At 33.2% G+C, this 22,297-nt stretch overlaps 2 protein-coding genes across 2 annotated transcripts; both read left to right on the top strand.

The window, feature by feature from the left end:
• The first annotated feature begins 9,563 nt into the window (after positions 1-9,563).
• LOC123639710 (olfactory receptor 6C3-like) lies at positions 9,564-10,502 on the top strand. The gene has a single exon (XM_045553770.1). The coding sequence runs from the start codon at positions 9,564-9,566 to the stop codon at positions 10,500-10,502; it is 939 nt and encodes a 312-aa protein (XP_045409726.1).
• Positions 10,503-17,895: 7,393 nt separating this feature from the next.
• On the top strand, positions 17,896-18,951 carry LOC123639694 (olfactory receptor 6C1). The gene has a single exon (XM_045553752.1). The coding sequence runs from the start codon at positions 17,925-17,927 to the stop codon at positions 18,867-18,869; it is 945 nt and encodes a 314-aa protein (XP_045409708.1). The 5' UTR covers positions 17,896-17,924; the 3' UTR covers positions 18,870-18,951.
• The last annotated feature ends 3,346 nt before the right edge of the window (positions 18,952-22,297 follow it).

Raw genomic sequence — 22,297 nt, 5'->3', positions numbered from 1 at the left:
ACATTAATTTTAAAATCTTACAGAAAAAAGTAAATAGAATTTTTTACATATGTTTTTATTTTATTTAATTTTTCCTTGAATTAATTAATCTTCTCGTAACATTTTAACCAAAACTTTCGGCATGATTTACCTTTCCTACTTCCCTTTATGATTAACACTCCTTTCTGTGTGATAGTAAGAGTCCTAGCCTCAAGTTTCAACACAAATGTTAAATTTAATTTACTCTCCAAGACATGGTACTAATTTCCTCAAAAAACAAAACAAAATCCCCTCAAACAACCTATTTTAATTACATATTAACATATCATGTATTAATTCATCTGATTAAATGTAATTAGTTAATTATTTAATTTAACCTCTATTTATTACAGGTTTACCCTATCCCAGATACTACTCTAGACATATATATATATCATTAAGATTCCATAGCTTGAAGTGGAGGAGACAAATAAGGAAATGAATAAAGATCAAGTTGTGCAATTTTTATGATACAGCTAAATACAGAATTGTGGGAGCATACTAATGAACATTTAATTATTTTAGCGAGTCAGTAATGCAGTTCAGAAAATGACAATTCTTGTGAGAGCTGTGATATACAGGAAAGAAACAATAAGAGAATGTAATGGGCTTGAGTTTAACAACATGCACAACCTCTGGGGTACTAGAAGATTCTTAAAATGTCACTAGCCAGTATCACAAGCATGACAATTTGGAGTGTAGACTTTTGAGCCAATCAGCCAGGATTTAAATATGAGCCTGATCCAGTTTCTCAAACTTTCTGTTGTTATGTTTTCCTATTTATAAAATGGATATAATCATAATAATAATCTTTACTTTATAAGGCTACTTGAAAATGAAATGAGGTAGTATACATAAAGTGATTCTAGATCTACATCTGGCCCAGACTGAAATCTCAAAAACTCTTAGCGGCCCTTGGAGGGAGAGGTTGTTTAAGCTGGAATAATATGTAACAATGCAAGACAAAAGGCTAGCTTCAAGTCATAAAGAAGTTGTATGTCCTGAAAGGTACTAGCATTTAATTTGGTAGGTCTATAGGCCTGAAAATTTAGAGTAAATAAGAATCACCCACCTGCTTAGCTTATTTGAATACAAATTCCATGTTCTCATCCCTAAAATATTTTTATAATTCACTTGGAGTACATTCTAGAAATGTAAACCAGTCTAAAATGATTCTGAGGCAGGTGGTTCACATTAGAGTTTGAGATTTGTTTTAAAGAATCTATGCAGTTGGATTTATATTTTATAAATATTTCTTAGTTAAATATGTTGAGAATGGGGTCACAGATGTTTTGAGTTAGAGATACAAGTCAGAGGGATAATGAGTTATTTTGAGAGTTGAAATGCAGTAACAGGGATGAATCTGAAGCTCAAGGAAATGGCTCCAGAGATACTGAGACCAAACTGAGGGGAACTATTGAACATCTGGGTATTTGGGATAAATGAAATGAGATTTCAAAAATCATTCTTCTTGGACCTCCCTCTCTTCTCACTTCTGCACAAATGCCCATATATTTAATGTATTTTAAGAAAGGAGTATCACTGATACCCTGTCAGATAGAAAATAATGACCTACAAAGAGATCCCTAAAATATATAGGGTTACATATAATATATAAAAAGCCACTGTGGTTGATCATGATCATCGTGGTTATCTTTTTACTTGCATTTACTCCAGTGTACACTCTGGCACCTAACAGTATATACATTGTTTGTAATTTAATATATAAAAATAATTTGTTATTATATTAATAAAATAAAAATAAACCACAATTCAATTAATAAGTTATATACCTATAAAAATATCATGGGATTAATCAATGATTAGATCCATCTTCACAATCTGTTAGTCTATCAGTCTAAATATTTCTTTTCCACTGATGTGAGAAACTGGTAGTGTTCTCAGACAGTAATTTAAATGAAATATATATGGATATTATTAATGGAATTAATTTAATTAATTGAATTAGTATAAATATCTTACATCTGTACAACTATGACTTTTTTCCCAATATTCTTTGTTTCTATCTGTGTATGTATAACCAGCAACACATGCTTCAGTGTTTAAATGAGTATGAAATGGGGAGTTCTAGAAGTTAATACTCTTTGGCAATATAACTCTGAGATATTAGTGAAATTTGAAATTAACTAATATTCTCAACCATTGGCAATAGTATAAAGTAGGATAGAACGGAATCAAAGTGAAGGGAAAGTTATATGTTTGATCATGAAATACATGATTCTATATAAAAAGAATGTGTGCTTTTATATGTGCATATATAGGATACTGATGTTAAGTTTATTATATGTTTAATGAGGATTAAATAAGTTTGAAATTACAGATTATGAAGAGTTATTTAACATTACATGTTATATTTTGCATAAAATTAGAACTCTTAATAGATGTAAACAAATAAAGTATCTTGGTCAATGACACCTGTGCAAAACAGGACAAGTGAATGCCCAAAATAAGAAAAGCATTTGCTATGTTTTGTAAAGACAGGCGAATTATCTTAAATGCTTATGACTTCTAATAATAAATAAAGGAATAATCAAATATGAAAGCCTTGATAGTGAAATTGAAATCATAAAATGAATATGTCACCCATCTCTTTATATTACAATAAATTTAGAATTTAATAGTGAAAATTTAGGATTATCATGCTACACAATTCCATCTGAATATAACCCTGTTTTGAACAATACAAATAGTGTATATCCTATAATTTCACCAAAATGCTTGATTATAATAAAAAGAGCCCTGAACTTTCAGTTCATAAACTCAGATTAAAGTGCTGATTCTGCCTGATGACATTTGCTTAAACTCTAATATTCAATTTTTTATATATAAAGAAAGCAGAATTACCTATCCTATTCTCTGTTCACAGGGATGAGTGATTATATTTATATCATTATTGGCTCTCCAAGACTGAGATTTTTTATAATAAACACTATGTTATTTTTCTTTTCTTTATCTTCATGTCTCACTTACTGTAGTCAGTTAACTAATCCTTCTCAAGGGAACATGAAACGTTCACCAAGATAGATAAAATTGTGGTCCATAAAATGAACAGATCTAAAGACTAGCAAACATGCAATTTGCATTCTCAGACCATAATCAAATTAAACTAGCAATCAATAATATAAATAAATTAGAAAATTCACTAATATTTAGGAATTAATCTAACTATATTTGAAAATTAAACACTTATAAATAACCCATGCATGAAAGAGAAGTCTCAAGGGAAAAATAAAAATATCTTCAATTACATGAATATAAAAGTAGACATACTGTTCAATCCAGCAACCCCACTACTGGGGATTTACCCAAAAGAAAAGAAGTCATTTTATAAAAAGACACCTGCATTTGATGTTTATTGCAGCACAATTCACAATTGCATAGATATGGAAACAACGTAAGTGCCAATCAACTGATAGTGGATAAAGAAAATTGTGGTATCTATATATCAGCTGATAATATTCAGTCACAAAAAGGAATGAAATAGTGTCTTTTACAGCAACTTGGTTGGAACTGAAGGCCATTATCCTAAGTGAAGTAACTCAGGGACACAAAACCAAACACTGCATGTTGTCACTTATAACCAGATGCTAAGCAATAGGTATGCATGATTATAAAGAATGGCATAATGGACTTTGGAGACTCAGAAAGGGGAGGTGGGACAGGGGTGCAAGTTGAAAAATTACCTCTCAAGTACAATGCACACTATTCAGGTGACAGATACACTAAAGCCTAGACTTCTCCACTCTACAGTTCATCCACATAACAAAAACAAACATTTCTACCCACTAAATACATCAATATTAATAAAAAAGAAAAGAAAAACATACTATATCAGAAATTGGGGATAAACCTAAAGCAGTGATTAAAGAGAAATTTATAGAATCAATGCATATTTTAAGAAACAATCCTCTGAGCCCCACCTGAAGCTGCTACTGCCTGGCTGCCTGCCCAGGGAGGCACACAGAAACCCAGGTGATCTCCGGTGCTCCAGCTTGCAGTTTTGGTGCCGTGGTAGTGGGCTGGGATGGAACCAAGGGGGTTTTGGACCACGAAGTGCATCCCTGCCAGCCTTTTCACAGAGCTGGCCACCTGCCTTCTTCTACATAGAGTGGCATTTTTCCCCTTTCCCCACTCCCCACTGAACTGCAGCAAAATTCCCAGCAGCTGGCTTGGTTTCACCCAGCCAGCCAGGGACCAGCATGTTTTTCCTGGTCTCAGTCAGTGCTCAGACTCAAGGGGTCTAAAAATGGGTCTATGGGCCTGGGGTTCCCACACTCCCAGGACTTAATCACAGCGTTCATGAGTATAGTCATCAGTCTGGCCAAAGGCAAAGTGAAGGAGACAGTCCTCACAAGCTGTGAGACAAAAGCATCAAGTAACTTACATAGGAAAACCCATCAGACTAAGAGCAGACTTCTCAGAGGAAACCTTATATGCCAGAGGGACTGGGGTTTCATCTTCAGTATTCTTCAACAGGGTAACTGCCAGTCAAGAATTTTGTATCCTACAAAACTAAGTTTCATAAGTGAAGGAGAAACAAATAAAGTCTTTCCCAGTCAAGCAAACACTAAGGGAATTTGTCACTAGTACACAGGCCCTATAAGAAACGCTGAAAAGAGCTACAAATATCAAAAAAAAAAAAAAAAAAAAGGTTGATACTCACCAGAGTAACAACACCCAAAAACAAAAACTCACAATTCTTATAAAACAGTAACATAAGGGAGAATACAAAGCAACTAGGTGACAGTCATCATAATGACTAAAACAGTATCTACCATATTAAGATTCACTATAAACAGTCTAAATGCCCCACTTAAAAGTATAGATGGTTGGAATGGATAATTCTGGCTTTGCAAACATGGAAGATTTCATAGATTACCTGATATTTAGATGAAACCTTAAGAATGGGTGGGTGTGTGTGAAGAGAGAGAGAGAAGAGAGAATGACAAGCAATTATAATGGTGAACAATTTGATGTGGTCAGAGCAAAGGTTACACATGGGCTAGGTTCTGCAAAAGATGTCATGTACCTAGCTAATTCTCTAAGAGTAATAAAAGGAGAAATAACTGCTTCCCCAGGACTGTCTAAAAGAATTTTTGCATTAAGGGAAATGTCCTGTAATCTATGCTGTTCAATGCATTAGCCACTAGCCACATTTGACTATTGAGAACTTGCATTATAATTAGTGAAAATGAAGAACTGAATTTCAATCTTATTTAATTGTAATTAAGTCATGTTTAAATTTAAATATTCACATGTATAACTTAAACTGTATAATTTACAATCTAGCAAGGATGACATCTGCTTGGCAATTAAAATAGGATTACTATTACAATGATAAAGCATAAGGGATTATGGAAACATGAGAATTTGAGAAAAATCAAAGAATCAAAGAACACTGCTATAAAGAGAGTAAAATTAAAGTAGAATTAATGGATGAGTAGAAGTGAATTGAGGAAGTACTTCCAGCAGCCAGAAGAATATATGTGAATGTCCTGAAGGAGAAGAGAAAGTGTCAGCTTATCAAAACAAATAAAAACTACAGGTGCCTTGAAATAGAGAAAGTGAGAGGTGAGAGTAGATGGTATAAAGTGAGTCTGAAATAGTAAGAGGGAGTCAAATCTTATAGGATCTTGGCATTGGTAAAATTATATACTTTATGTTGAGGTCTCAGAAAGCTAAAAAGTGAGAAGTATGAGTATCTCAAATCAAGGTTATACTTCAGTAGATTCAGTTTCATTCCCAGCCAAAATACTTCATGTAGATCTTATTAGTGAGAACTCTGGGCTAGAAATGGTATTAACACAGGATAACATAGCACTGGTGCTCTTAGTAACTCACTGTCCACTCTCAAATTGTCTCTAGCCTAATGGTGTTGAGGAAGTTGGCTATCCATTACAAAAGCAACAAAAAGAAACCTATATCTCACATAAGAATATATTCTGGATGGACTAAAGATGTAAATGCAAAAAACAAAAGCACATTTATGTAAATCTGAGATAGTGGGAAGGGATGTCCTAAGAAAAATAGACTAGCAAGGACTCATGATAAGCTGTCCAATCTTTCAGTGATAAGGCACCTCATAAAAAAGTTAAAAAATAAGGATAGGTTCTGAAAACATGTTGCAACAGATAAGAAACACCAAAGGTTTATATTCATATCTCCTATGAATAAATAAAACAGTAAATACAATGGAAAGTAAACAAAGCTTATTGACAGGTAATTTGTTGACAAGAATATCAAATATTTAAAAAGTTCAATCTTTCTATTCATTGGTAAATATGAAATTTAAAAAATATGTAACATTTATATACTAAGCATTTATTATGCCTGAACTACTCTGCTAAACACTTTTATACATTATCTCATTCAATATTTACACTATTCTATAAGTTAGGACTACTTATGAGTAGAGAAACCGATGCTTATAAAGGTTAAATAAAGTTTGCAAATTTGAAAGAAATTAGAATTCTTTAACCTCAAACCCCAGACACTGCTATTGGGTTTTCATTATTAAATTGTGATATAATTTTTATGTCTCTGTAAAACTTTTAAGTACTTTATAATACTCAGTGTTGGTTAGGATACAATGAAAAGGGTTCATTCTTTTTAAATATGTTTTAAATTAAATTTAATTATTTTATTTATTATGAAGTGGGGACAGTTAATGGGTGCAAAAATATAGTTAGATAGAATGAACAATATTTCATACAACAACAAAGAGTTCATTCTTTAGGGAAGAAATATTGAAGTATTTATCAAAATGTAATGCTTACATATATGTCATACCAATACTTGTGCATATGCAAATGAATGATAAGAATGCACTGTAGCATTGTAACTAATGATGTAAAAATGATAACAACATAATTCCATAAGACCTAATCTGTAATGAAATTCTTAAAGTATGTATAAGTCCCCCTGATATGCTATGCAGTTGTTACAAGAGCATGATTTCTGTTTGGATAGTTTGACAAGGAATGATATCCATTATGTGTTGTTAACTGAGGGAAAAAAAAGAATATTTGCAGAATATTTTGTGTAGTAAAATTGCATTGCTGTACAAAAAAAAAAACTCTTTGAGTGAGTAAATGTGACTGTGTTTGTGGGTGAATATATAGAAAAAATATCTGGTGGAGTACATTATAAATATTTAATACTGATATATTTGAAGATTTGAGGGAAAATGGAGATTGGTCGGAAACATAGGGCCATTCCATATGTCACTATATACTACTGTGACACTTCATTCTCATAATCTTAAACATATACTAATTTTAAAATTAAAAAATGAAAAGCTAAATTTTTAAGTACTTTTCTGATTTTTGAAGCCACTAAAATGTTTTCTTAATTATTCATTCTGGTCTGCGCTGGTGGAGATGTATAAATAAAAAAAACACTGGTACTACCCTCAAAGAAAGGGCCACTGTGGAGTAGTTCAGCCCTGGATTTAACCAACCCCAAAGGAATTGAGAATAAATTACCTCCTGATTGTAGACTGAGTGCCATGTGCATATTAAGAAAATTAAGTAAAGCCAAAGGAAATCCAGGTTGACTGTGTAAACTCATTGGTGCACTTTGCGTTTATCTTGCTCTATTGTTTGGCTTTCCAGAAAGGTATGCTGTGACATCACTACATCTCTTGAACTGATCTCTCTTTGCATCCTTCCTTTCTTCAATTTAGTTTCTCAGGGATTTATATGGTGACCAGAGAAGGTAATTTGTGTTATCTCTGTGTAGTGTTCAATCTTTATCTTATCCAGAGAGCTTTGAAATGTTTTACATTCCTATTTCTTAAATAGGTATTCCCTAGAAATTAACTTAAAACAACTCTCAGGATTATAATAGTAGCTTCTTGGAGTTCAGGACAGAGCAATGTTTATGTTTATATGAAAATATAAAAGAGGAATTGATTTTTCACATTAGTGAAAATAGAGGCTGTTAAAAATCTTACATGCAATTCAAACAATATTCTCAATTTGAGAGGCTTTCATGTAATAGACAGAGGCAAGGGTGAACTAAATGACAAAAAAAGTCTCCTGAAGCCTGTTACAAATGCACTAAATTTCATATTTTAAGTAAATCAATGATTAAATCTACAAATATATTTCTGATTGGTATCATCAGACATATCAGAATGTATGTTCAATATTTGTCAATAAATTGACAAATGGATAAATTTTTGTCTTTCTTCCAGCCAAAAGTTTATTTTGTCGCAATAAATTGTAGGGATCCCCAATTTATCACTAACATATTTATTATTATTAATTTTACATTTTAATATGTTTCAGCCATTGTTGAATCCACAGTAACAATCTCTGCCTTTGTTCTTTCTGCCAGTTTTGCTGATATGTTAATGACAAAAACTATGTATATACCTAAAGGAAGAGAACGCTGATTTTCAGGAAGATAAAATAAAAAGGAGAAAAAATGTACAATAACTGCTCTGATCCTTATCACCTCCTGAGTGCCCAGTTCATGCTATCGAAAGAAAGTAATACAACAAATACTGAAAACTTATATCACAGGCAGAATGCTGTTTGCTAAGGATAAAGACAGAACAAGACAGATAAAGGTCACATAGATTACATTTTGGAGAGTTCTAGTTTCTATAAAGTAAATGCTAAAGAAAATTTTTATTTATTCTAATTATTTAATCTTTGAGAAAGGAGTCAATATAATAGTTTGGTATCAAAAAACTTCCCATGAGTTCCTTCTTGTCCTCAGGTATTTTTAAGAGAAAAGTGACTAAATGAATTTAGTTAAAAAAAACTCAATTTTAAATTTAAATGACAAACATAAAAATGATATAAACTGATTAGTATGTTGTAGAATTATATTATTGAACTTTACCTATGTATTAATTAATTTCTCTGGCTTCTCCTTCTTTTTCTATATATTAAGAATTCTACTCTGGTTTACAGTCACAGAAACTCTACTACTATATTCTTTGATTTCAAACACATTTATTTCTGTCAGTCATATTAAAAATATATATATTTAGAATAAAAATAATCATAATTACTAGTAATCTCAGGAATTGTGATTAGGTCATCAATTTCCACCAACAAAATATGTAAGTTTGCAAATGACATCAGAATTCAAACTAAAAAATAGATATTTCAGTCCTAAAAGCTCACAATCTTCATGTGCTGAAAAACAATGTCTCATTATCCAAACTACAGACATAATTCAAAAATATTGTTGAGGAGATCTATAATTCATAGATATAAGCACATATAGAAAATTTTATTATATGTAGAGGCTTTATGTAAAATAATTGATGAGAAGACTTTTACCATAGATCTATGAATACATGTTTCCTTTCAACAGAGGATGCATACAATTTTTCTGTTTTAATGGGAATGAGTAGAGATTGCAGAAATTCCTACAGGGATAAAGATCCATTGCTTTATTTCTTTGCAGCTGGTAATTGCCACATTTAAAATTTCAGTTCCTTCACATTTCACTTATTCTTTTTTCTTATTTTTCACCAATAGATTTTGCTGAAAGAAAAAAAAATTATGAGGAACCACACGATGATCACAGAATTTGTACTTCTGGGCATATCAGACCGCCCAGAGCTTCAGGTTGTAATTTTTATATTTTTATTTATAACTTATATATTAAGTGTTGCTGGAAACCTAACCATCATCATCCTTACCTTAACAGACTCTCATCTAAAGACTCCTATGTATTACTTCCTCCGGAATTTCTCCTTCTTAGAAATTACATTCACCAGTGTTTCTATCCCCAGATTTTTGGGAACACTCATTACTAAAGTCAAGACCATTTCCTATAACAGCTGTTTAGCTCAATTATTTTTCTTTATCTTCATGGGTGTGTCTGAATTTTTTCTTCTGACTGCCATGTCTTATGACCGCTATGTTGCCATCTGCAAGCCTCTTCATTATAACACCATCATGAACAAGAAAATTTGCACCTTGCTCGTCCTTAGTTCATGGCTAGGAGGATTTCTGACCATTTTTCCACTACTCATGCTGATCCTCAAGTTAGATTTTTGTGCTTCCAATGTCATTGATCACTTCTCTTGTGACTATTTCCCTATTTTACAACTCTCATGCTCAGACACGTGGCTTTTAGAGATGACTGGCTTTTACTTTGCTTTTGTTACTCTACTTTTCACATTAGCGTTAGTGGTTCTGTCCTACATATGTATCATCTGCACCATTCTGAGAATGCCATCCGCCAGTCAAAGGAAAAAGGCTTTCTCCACTTGCTCCTCTCACATGATTGTCATCTCCATCTCTTATGGAAGCTGCATATTCATATATGTCAAGCCTTCAGCAAAAGAAAGAGCATCATTGACCAAAGGTGTAGCTGTTCTCAACACTTCAATAGCCCCCATGTTGAACCCTTTTATTTACACCCTGAGAAACCAGCAAGTAAAAGAAGCTTTCAAAGCCTTGATTCATAAAATAGTGTTTCACGGAAACAAATGAAAATATATATTCACATGAATGAATGCCACTGTGAAGGTTTAAGAAAGGAAAAATGAAATTTTACCTCCTCCACTATCCGCCCACATCCCTCTCACAGTTACCTGCAGTACTGAGCTCATTTGCTTCAGCTTTCTTTGTAACCTGAAAGTGACTAAATTGTGTCTTCCTTTAAAACTATCTGTAGGTTCAATGTAATCACTGATTTATAATTTTGAATGGAAAACCAATGGTTCTAGCACATGAACCACTTTGCTGGTTATTCTGAATAATAAGAATGATTTACATCATAATTGTTTAAAAGAGTAAACACTTTCCATATATTTAACCTTAAAATTTCTCTTCTGTGTTGCTAATATAACAGTTTCCTTTTAAAAGTTCTACAATATATGAAACAAATATTTGCAACAAACATATTCTTGCCATATCTGTCCTATTCTTCCCATTCATCTAATGGACTTGGGTATTTATTTCCCTACTTACAAGTCATTTGAAGTTCATAATATTCTCTGTTTCCTGGTTATGCTGAAGGGATGTGCTATGTCTAGTTTTATGTGTTCTCCTTATTCATCCCTATTTCTTTTTGGAAATAAAAAAGATAAATATGTAGGCAGTCATCAGTATTCTTTTGTAACCTGAAAATCTGAAAGGAATTTCCTAAATATTAGCTGTTCTAGACAGAGCCCTTATTCTGTGCCATATGCTGGAATACATATGGTTGTTACTGTATCTTATTTAATCTCTATAGCTATATGGCAACATAGACGTGCTTATCTTTTGTGTAAATTGATGCTGAGAAATACTGGTAACTTGCCTAAGGTCATTGAGCTATAGTAACCAGTATGGTAGTCTAAATTAAAAAAAAAAAAAAAACTAGTCTTTGCTGTATTTTTATACAATGGGAAAACTCTGTGAGGACCTTCAAATTTTGTATAGCTTTTACTAAAGACCTGCACAATTTTACAGGCTTTTTTTCAGTGACATTATCTCATCTGGCATGATTATACTAGTATAGCCTCGTCAGGGGAGGTCCTAACTTCTAAAATTATATTTGGCATATAAATTGTAATATGAATGAGAAAAAGAAATCTTCAACAGCCATTGCTGGTGGGAAATAGAATGAGTACAGAAAAAATTATATATATATATATATATATATATATATATATATAACATATGTATATATATTTAGCAGTTCTATGGTAGTAAAAGTTATTAGAAGGCAGATTAAAATTAATGGAAAAATTGACGTATTTAGTACAATGTAGTAGATTCGCAGTTTTTATAATATCATATTATTAGCGATCTACATTAGGAATTAAGATATTTGGTTATTAGTTCTACCTGAAAAAATGACGTCAATGGAAAAAACCTTCACACTTTTACTGTTTGTTGTTTTTTTTTTTTTTTCTGTCTCGTTGGACACTGTCCCTCAAGCTGCCTTTTTCAATTTAAATACTAATGTGTATTACATTTTATATTCCTTAGTGTTTTGTGTACATTCTTATTCTGGCAATTTTGATTCACTGAATTAGTCCCCTAGAGCCAGAGGCAGACAGAATAGATAAAACATTAAGTAGCTTATGCTACTTCAAATCTATGTAGAAACCATGCCAGACAGCCTTAAAATACCTTATGATACCTTTTTCCTACTTTACATTTTTGCTCCTTTCTCACTCTCTAGTCAGAGAAATATATAAACTATGGATAGAATGAGAAAATTAAGACAAAAACATTGACAACAGGAAGCAAACTTGTTCAACAGGAAACAGAAATAATGTTTTCAGAAATGCTGGTTTCCCTGGATTACAACAATGACATTTACTAAACTTTTTAAATCTCCAGTCATTCTGACTGTTACTGAAACTATATGAAATCAGAGGTAAGTTAGACACATAGAAGGCAAAGGAAGTCTTGCAAATCTTAGCATTGTTTCATTACTCACAGCTCAACTTTTAATCAAATTAAATAGGATATATTGGGGTTATACTTTGAAACTTGACATATTAAAATATATAAAAAGGATTAGTGTTTTATTATATCAATTTATTCATTACCTGTTAATTAAAAGCAGGACGTTACTCTCTCTGTGTCTCTGTGTTTTTAATTGAATACAGGCTATGTAGTACCATGTTGAAGAGAAGAGCCTTTGATTTTTAGTCTGAGATTGTATTTGACATTTCCTAGCTGTGTGAATTAAGTTGCATAATCTCTCTGAATCTCAGTTTTTCATTTGAGAGTAAGGATGAAAGTTTCATAAGTATGTTATAAGGGCTAAACGAAATGAAATATGAGTCATTCGTCATTAGAATAGATAATGCCTTTAATAAATCACAACTACTATGAATATCCTTCCCAGAGTTGGGAATTAATTCCAACTAAAAGAAAAAATAAAATAAATAATACAGCTATTCTTAGAGTCTATTAAGTGCCATGTTGTTTTTTAAAAACATATTTACTTTATATCAATTCTCAAAAACACTCTTGAAATTTGGAGTCCGTTTTAAACACAGAAAATCTTAAACAGATTAAACAACACATCCAAACTCATAAATTCATTAAACGGACCGTTTTTTTTTTAATTCATGTCTTTCTAATGGCAAATTTTGTATGCTTTTTATGATAATAAATCAACTTTATAATGTCATAAATCAGAAATTGTGTTGTGGTAGCATAATTTTATTATTAATTTCTTTTTCTTCCTTGTTTAAATTGTAAATGGATAATTAATGAACTGAAAACATGCTATAATGAGTAGATGTTCACTATGTTACTATTTATGAAATATTCATTAAGGGTGATTTGATGATTTCTCTATTCCCTTAATTTGTTTCTATATGTACCAGTAAGAATGCTGAGAACTGAAACTTCCATTATTGAAATTAAGAAATATTAATTATTCATATTTCTCCAGGGAAAGAGTCATCAAAAATCATTACAAAAATGGTCAAAACAATTTTAAAACAAACAAAAAAATTCTTCCAGCCATTCTGTGGTTCTCCTGAGGAGTCTTTGTTTACTCAGGCCAGCAGAAGGTCTCAAAGCAATCCCTGTGCCATGCCCAGGTCTACTAGATTGAGAAGAGCCAGAAGTGTATTTTAGTGTGATTATGAAGCTGAGCTACATATTGCCTATAATACTGAACTAAATAATTTTTATTTTCTCTGATGTGTTAACCTAAACTCTCAATGTCTCCAAATTTATACAGAATAAAAAAACAGGCTAATGTGATAAAGAAAATACACTTTTTTGAAAGATGATCTGTGAAATTTTTCTAATGACCTCTAATAAGGTTTAACTGAAGAAGAAAGAATCGAGTAAACATAGAAAGAGTTGAAAAAACTTAGACCTTCAAAGCAATTGCATTACTAAGGGAGGGTTCACACACTGAAACATAAAAAAAAAATCATTACATACAAAGCACAGACACACACACACACATACACACATACACCCCTACAAATAAAATGGAACCAGTTAAAGTCTCTATCTCAGGCTCTCAAAGCACTGTATCTAGATTTTCCATACTTATCAAACCCTTTAACATAACATCCCTTTCTTATGTAGGCATCAAACAAATTGCCAATATTTTATGTTGTTTATTTAGAAGGTCATTGTTAATATTTATTGATGATAGAGATTTGGGAAGGGCAGTATATGGGAATGTTTTGAGAATGAAAGCCCTGAAGATGTTTCATGGCCATCTTAATTAACAAATACTAAATATCACTGTTAATTTTCATTTTGAATGCCTCAAAGAATATGTCCCAAGAATCCTTAGAAAGCAAGTAAGAAGTAATTTGGATGCAATAAGTGGAAGGAAATGAAAGCTTAATAACCTAAGCAATGTTGTTCCAAGAGAAAATATGGATCTGTGTTCAAAAATAAAAATCTGAGATGATGAGTTAAATGCTTGGAGATATTCTTAGTTCTCTACACCAATATATCCTTGGGATCTTTTGAGGCTCTAGAAAGCATGTACGCCGTGTTACATATTGAAGTTTAATTTCCTCATAGGACTATATGTGCTGATAAATTTTACCAAGTTTATTTTACATTGATACATGAATACAATCCAATGGATTTTCATAAACATTTTTATATAAAAGTATAGTATATCACCCCCAATTCTTAATAATGGATGACCTACTGCTAAAGTTTTTTGGATTTTGAACACAGGCTACAGAAGTGTTCATTTCGGGGATACTCTCACGAACCCCTCCAATACCTAGTTATACCTTCCCTCACAGCTCCTTCCACATTCCATCAGAGCTGCAATTAGGACCAAAAAGAGTAAGTCATGGCATTATTACTCAGAAAACTGTTAAAACTAACAGGAAATTTAAGAGGAAAACAGATATGTAAAAAAGGTGAAATAAGGTTAGTAATACAGTGCATTGGTACATTATTCACTATGGAACAGAAATAATATAATATATGGCCAGGAGTGGTGGCTCACGCCAGTAATCCTAGGACTCTGGGAGGCCAAGGTGGGAGAATCGCTTGAGGTCAGGAGTTCAAGACCAACCTGAGCAAGAGTGAGACACCATCTCTACTAAAAAAAATAGAAAAAATTAGCCAGGCAATTAAAAATAAATAAAAAAAAAAGTTAGCCAGATGTGGTGGCACTCACCTGTAGTCCCGGCTACTTGGGAGGCTGAGGCAGTAGGATTGCTTGAGCTCAGGAATTTGAGGTTGCTGTGAGCTAGGCTAATGCCACGACACTCTAGCCCAGGTGACAGAGCAAGACTCATCTCAAAAATACAAAAAATGAAATAATATAATACATATTTTTAAAAACCTCAATCTTCAAGGTCAGTAAGTTATTGCAGAAATTTATCTTGAGATTGAAAACAAATCTTATCTATATGATGAAATCTATGTTGTGACTTCAAGGTGTTATGAAAACTTGTGCTTTTAATGAAAAATAAATACTAATGTAATAAGAGTGATGTTACTGGAGCAGGAATAAAGTCAATTGAAGGTATGAACTGTAAAGAAATTTAAGGGAAGTAATTTAGAAATAATATTTTATGAAGTTTTTTCTACCTTTATTTATAAATAAAATGTGGTTTTCTTTACATACCGTTTGGGGTTTTTTTGTTTTTTTATTTCAGAACAGTGTGGGATTACAAACATTTGGTTACATGATTTGCTTTTGTGCAGTTTGAGTCAATGTTGCATGTATGCCCATCACCAAGATAGTGTACATTGTACCCATTAGGTGTGAATTTACCTGTTCCTTCCTCCACCCTCCCACCTGCTTGGTTTCCACTGAGTTTTACTACAATATGTACATGTGGGTATTGATCAATTAGTTCCAATTTAATAGTGAGTACACGTGGTGAGTACACGTGGTATTTGTTTTTCCATTCTTGTGATACTTCTCTCAGAAGAATGGTCTTCAGTTCCATTCAGGTTGTTGCAAAACACATTAGCCTTTGTTTTAAATTTACGCTATACAAGGAATTTGGGCCAAGTGTGTGAACACATCTCATACAATATGTAATGTAGGAAAATATATCTTGTAAAACAAAGATAAAAACCTAAGTAATATCTAGTCTAGAATACTAGCAGGAAATATAGAACTTTAACTGATGTCAACATGTGATTCAACAACAAATTCAACATTAATTAACTAATTAATTAATGAATTAAATGAGTGTTCCCTTTAAAGCTACTATAATAATACTAGCACGGGATTATGTTGAAATAGATTGAAGAGAAGATCCTGTTCTAATCCTCAAAAATGCACAGAGTAATGGAGGAGTTCACAGGAGATTTCAGCATAGTACAAGGGGGATGGGTTGGGAAGAATGAGTGTAAGGTTCTTATGGAATGCATACAATGGGTCTTAAACCTAGTGTTGTGAAAATAAGAAGGGAGGTGACTTGGGATGTCATTACAATGTGCTACCCACAAAACTAAGGGGTGTGTGTGTGTGTGTGTGTGTGTGTGTGTGTGTGTGTGTGTTTGGTGATGCTGATGATGTGCAAGAGGCAGATACACCATGGAGGGAGAGGTCAGCACCATATACACAGGGAAGAAGGACAAGGGTAAGATTCATTCATCTAGAATGCCTGACAGATACTGTACAACCCAGTGACTTATTCCCTATTTTTTGTTCTTATTCTTGCTCTTATGTGAGTCTATTGGTGCAAAATATGTTTATTATCATTTATCTAAGACAAAGCTTTTTATGTAGGATACCATTCTAATCCAAAGATTTTCAGATTAGGGGTTAGGGAACATTTTTCCAATAGAACAAAGCTTCATGTAGCTTTCATCAAATATTTTTTTCTCCTCCCCACCCCACTTTCATTAAATATTAAGCAGTTTTCTTAATGCTCCACATAAATATTAACAGTTCAATGCTCAGTGCAGTATTATAAAATAGACTTCTGTACAGAAGAAGAAGGCATGTATTTAGGGATGAGGATACTGAGGCACAGATATGTTAAATAATTTTCATTCCTAGTAAGTAGAATAAATTCAAAACTAGATATCCTGACTCATTCCTATGCAAATATCTATGCCAATATCACTTAACCTTATTCAGAAGAATAAAACTTACCATTTAGAAGTGCAAATAAATAAATTAAACTATTAAACAACCTTGCTTGGTGAGCCTTTATCTATCTCTTTAACTGAAGGCTTTCTTCTCAAACACTAATAATAATAATTTTAAGTAGATGGCAAACTGGATTGTATAAGATTAAAGGTCTTAAAAATGATACATAGGTAGGCTGAAAGATCATTAAATATTGCAAAGAATTCACATGCGATAAAGCTCAATTTTAAGTCCTTCTAGCCTACATTGTTCTCTACTTCTTTCTCTCTTCTACCCCTAACATCTGAGGTTGCTCATAGCAATGGCTTCAGTATTGCTGCCTTTGAATGAAGTAGTCGTAGCAGTTGAAAAAGCTAAGTGTAGCACAAGTTGATACATAGCTAAGGATGAAATAGTCACTGTAAAAAAAATTAAGTATCTTTCCCATTTTTGAGAATTCAGCTTTTATATAAAGGGGAAACTTGTATAGTGATTCGTGAAATGACACAAATGTGGTTCCCATTGGGAAGGGACCTTGTAGGCATGTCTCTGAAAGATAACAGGCAGTATTTGGAGTCAGAAAATTCTGATGACAAATCCCTGCCCTACCACTTCAAGGTGTGTGATACTGAACTTTTTTTTAACCTGCTTTAACCAAAGAGTTTTTTGCCTGTAAAAGAGAGGAAATGAAAGGATCACTGTAGTTATCCCTGAAGAGCTGTTAATTTTCCCTTAAGATGAATGTGGCACACTATTTCAGAAAAATTCTAGCCCCATACTTGAATATTTGTTAATCCACAACTCTTCAAGTTTGTTCTTTTTGCTTTTTCCTATACGTCTGGTCTGGCAGGTGAAAACAAATAAGCAACTGAAGAATGAGAAACCACACAGAAATAGCAGAATTTATTCTCCTGGGATTGTCAGATGACCCAAAGCTGCAGGTTGTGATCTTTGTCTTTCTGCTCATCACCTACTTGCTCAGCATCACTGGGAATCTGACCATCATCACTCTCACCCTGCTGGATTCTCACCTCCAGACACCCATGTATTTCTTCCTCAGGAATTTCTCCTTATTAGAAGTTTCATTCACAACTGTCAGTATACCCAAGTTTCTCGGTACCATTATTTCAGGAGATAAAACCATTTCCTTTAATAATTGCATAGCTCAGTTATTTTTTTTCATTCTCTTGGGTGTCACTGAATTTTACCTTCTGGCTGCCATGTCTTACGACCGCTATGTTGCCATCTGTAAGCCCCTGCATTACACGGTCATAATGAATCGAAGAGTCTGCACCCTGCTTGTCTTTGCCTCTTGGCTGGTTTCATTCTTAATCATATTCCCAGCACTCATGTTGCTCTTAAAGCTTGATTACTGTAGATCTAATATTATTGACCATTTTACCTGTGATTATTTTCCCCTGCTGCAGCTTTCTTGTTCAGACACAAAATTCCTGGAGATAATGGGGTTTTCCTGTGCTGTGTTTACTCTAATGTTCACTTTGGCATTAATATTTCTGTCCTACATGCACATCGTGAGAACGATTTTGAGAATTCCTTCTACTAGTCAGAGGACAAAGGCCTTTTCTACATGTTCTTCCCACATGATTGTCATCTCCATCTCTTATGGCAGCTGCATTTTTATGTACATTAAACCCTCAGCAAAGGATAGAGTATCTTTGAGCAAGGCAGTGGCTGTGCTAAACACCTCAGTAGCTCCCATGCTGAACCCCTTTATTTACAGCCTAAGGAATCAGCAAGTCAAGCAAGCCATCATCAACGTGGCAGGGAAGACTGGATTTTTTCACGAGTACATAAAATGATGCACTGTGATGGATTAGGGGCACACTAAGGGCCACTTTAAAACATAAATATGAGTTTTAAACAGCTTCTTCTAATCAAACTGGCCTCTCTACCTCCTTGTTCATCTCTTTTTTCTCAGATTTTTCATTCATATTTGTTTATATATGTCACATTCCATTTAAAACACTTTTCTTGTGTCATTCTGACTCCCCTCCTTTAAATAATTTTTGAAATCACAAACTCTTTGATAATTTTTCAAAACTGAAATTACATATTAATTTTATTCAGGAAATACAGTGATACTCATATATGTTGGAATGGCTTATAAATATTGGTATTTCATGTGCTATACAAAGAAAATATGGTTTTATAATTTTCATCTATTTTTCTGTAAATTTCTTTCTCTATGTTATAGATGTCCTAGGAAATATGTGAAAAGATGCCACCTAATTTAACAAAAAGGTAAATGCAATTATTTGAAAAACAAAAATATGTTTAATTATTATTGAATTGAGTATGTTCCCGGAATTAACCTATTAGTAAAGAAATATATGCCATTATCAGTATATACCTTTTTAGGTATAAATCTAAATAGATATTCATATTTCTGAATCCCGTAACATCTCTCTATATAGAGTGGTAGATGATGGATTGATAGATACATGCATACATACATGTGTAGATTTCATTAAACATAGCAAATACACTTCAAATATCTAAGGAAAGTTCATTACCTGTAATTGAGTAGGAAATAAGTTCCTTTCTGTCTATCATTAGCTAAAAAAATAATCCATAGATCTCTTTTTCAAATTTTGGACTGCTTTGAAACAGTGCATGTATCCAAATCATTTTATACCTGAACAAAATCATTTAAGATTAAATTTTGTAGCAAATAAAAGCTTCACAACAAAGCAATTTTTTTCAGTATATATATATATATATAATATTATTATTTTATCCCCAAATCTTGCCACATTGCCACATTCTACATAACACATTAATAAGTCTCTAGAGTATTTAGGCAAAATGTGTGCGTGTTCCCACAAATCCAAAGGATTGAATGGTCTCCTTTCAGTTCCTCCAATGAATCTTTTAGGAGTTTGACTTACATCTGGATGTCTAGATCTCTAGCAAGACTCGGGAAGTTTTCCTTCCTTATTCCCTCAAATAGGTTTTCCACAGTTTTTGCTATTCCTTCTTCTCCCTCAGGGATATCTATAATTCTTATGCTTGGGAATTTTACATAATTGCATGTTTCTTAAATATTTTATTCATTTCTTTTCAATTTTTAAATTTACTTTTGACTACGTTAATTCAAATGCATTATATCCAATCTCTGAAATTCTTTATTCTGCTTGGGCTACTCTGTTGTTAAAGCTTTGAACTATATTTTTTAATTCCCTAGATGAGTCTTTCAATTCTAGAAGTTCCATTGTTTTTTAAAAAATATTAGTCTCTTTAGTAAATTTTTCATTCATGTCCTAAATTATCATTTTTTATTTCTTTGTGTTGGTTTTCAACTTACTGTTTGATCTCTTTGAGCTTACTTTTGATACATATTTTGAATTTATTATCTAACATTTCAAAAATTCCTTTTTGGTTAGATTCCATTGCTGGAGAGCTAGTGTGATCCTTTGGGAGTTTTGTTACACTCTGTTTTTTCATACTGCCAGAGTTCTTACATTGGTTCCTTCTCATGTGGAGAAGCTGTCACTTCTTGTTTTTGACTTTACTTTTGTTTAAATGGGACTTTTTTCCCCCTCTTAAGGGTGGGACTATAGTGTATATTAGGTAAGGACCTTTGGCTTTGCTGGTGTGTACTTTCATACGGTCAAGGCTCTGAATAAATTCCTTAGTAATAGAGAGTTTCAGTGTGTTTGTTTTCTCAAATGTTACTTATTTGTAGGTTGTAGTGATAATATGCCATATGTGTGGACAGGTTTTCTGCCTCCTGCTGAGAAAGAGGGATGGGAGTCTCTGGAATCTTGCTTCTTTCCCCAAACTTGTGCCTTCAACAGTGAGAATTATGTTGGGACATTCAGTTTTGTTTCCATACCACTAGGTGGCACTTGTGGGTCAGAGTTGGTGGACCCCTGTACAACTGAATCAGCAAATAATGAATTTGGCTGTACTTGACCTCCCTGCCAGTAGATGGTGCTGGCAGGAGAGAGCTAGATATGGTGCTCTTTGTGGGAGCTATGCCCAGCCCTAGTCTATCAGAAGAAGCACTCAGATGTCCTAGCTGCTGAACAAGGGCCCTGGACCTCCTAAGGGTCCCCTTTGTGTGATCTGCCAGTACCAAGGTTGATGGGGGCAGAGGCAAAGCCAGTAGGGCAGGGTCAGGCAAACCTGCATCCAGGCCCCCCAAAGGCTGGCACAAGCACCATCACAAGAGGGGTCAATGGTCATTTCCCAGGCTGCTGGGGAAGCCTGGGGTGGGGGCAGTGCAGATGTCCCACCATGCCAAAGAGCCTGCTCATAGAAGATGGGCATTTTGGAATCCACAGTCTAGCAGACAGAAGTGAGGTTCAGGATGCTCATCCCCCTCTGACCTGAAGGTCTCCCTCTGCCTTTTTTTTGGCCAGATGAAACTTGAAGACACTATATACTAAATAAATAAATCAGTCTCAGAAGGATGAATACTGTATGACTCCACTCATAGGAGGCATCTAAAAGAGTCAAACTTATATAACCAGAAGATAGAACTATGGTTACCAAGTGCTGGGGTGAGGGGAAATGGGGAATAGCTAATTAATGAGAATAATATTTCAGCTATGCAAGATGAATAAGTTCTAGAGATCTCTTGCACATTGTTCCTATAATTAGAAATACTGTATTACACTCTTAAAATTTGCTAAGTGTGTAGAGTTCATGTTAAATGTTCTTAATACAATAAAATATTTTTAATGTCATACCCAAAGATATCATAGGCAAATAAAAACATAATTCTGTGTCAGAACATAACTTTCAACTTTGTTTACAAACAATATTTTATGTCCCTTCTAAACATAAAGAAAACAGAAAATATATAAAAAATTGGATCAGAGTCATAGTGAAATATTTTTTTAAATGACAAACACAAATAGAGCTTAATTTAAAAAAAATTGTATCTCACTCACCATATGAGAACTACATTGATCTATCAATTATTTTTTATTTATTGGCAAAAACATCAAAATGTGGCAAAATTCTCTGTTGGTAAAGCTGTGGAGAAGTAGTCACTCGATGGGGGATTTCATAATATTTAGTAAAATCACATATGCTTTTATTAATTGACAAGAAAACCCACTTCTAGGAAATTATTTTAAGGAAATGACGGGTCTAGAATAAATGAACCTAACAGACATTTACAAAACATTCCACTCAAATCCACAGAACATACATTTTTCTTATCAGCACACAGAACATTTTCCAAGACAGATCATCTGTTAGGCCACAAAAGAAGTCT

This window comes from Lemur catta, chromosome 6, assembly GCF_020740605.2.
Source record: "Lemur catta isolate mLemCat1 chromosome 6, mLemCat1.pri, whole genome shotgun sequence".
Taxonomy (NCBI): Eukaryota; Metazoa; Chordata; class Mammalia; order Primates; family Lemuridae; genus Lemur; species Lemur catta.
This window is presented reverse-complemented; position numbering and strand designations above follow the sequence as displayed.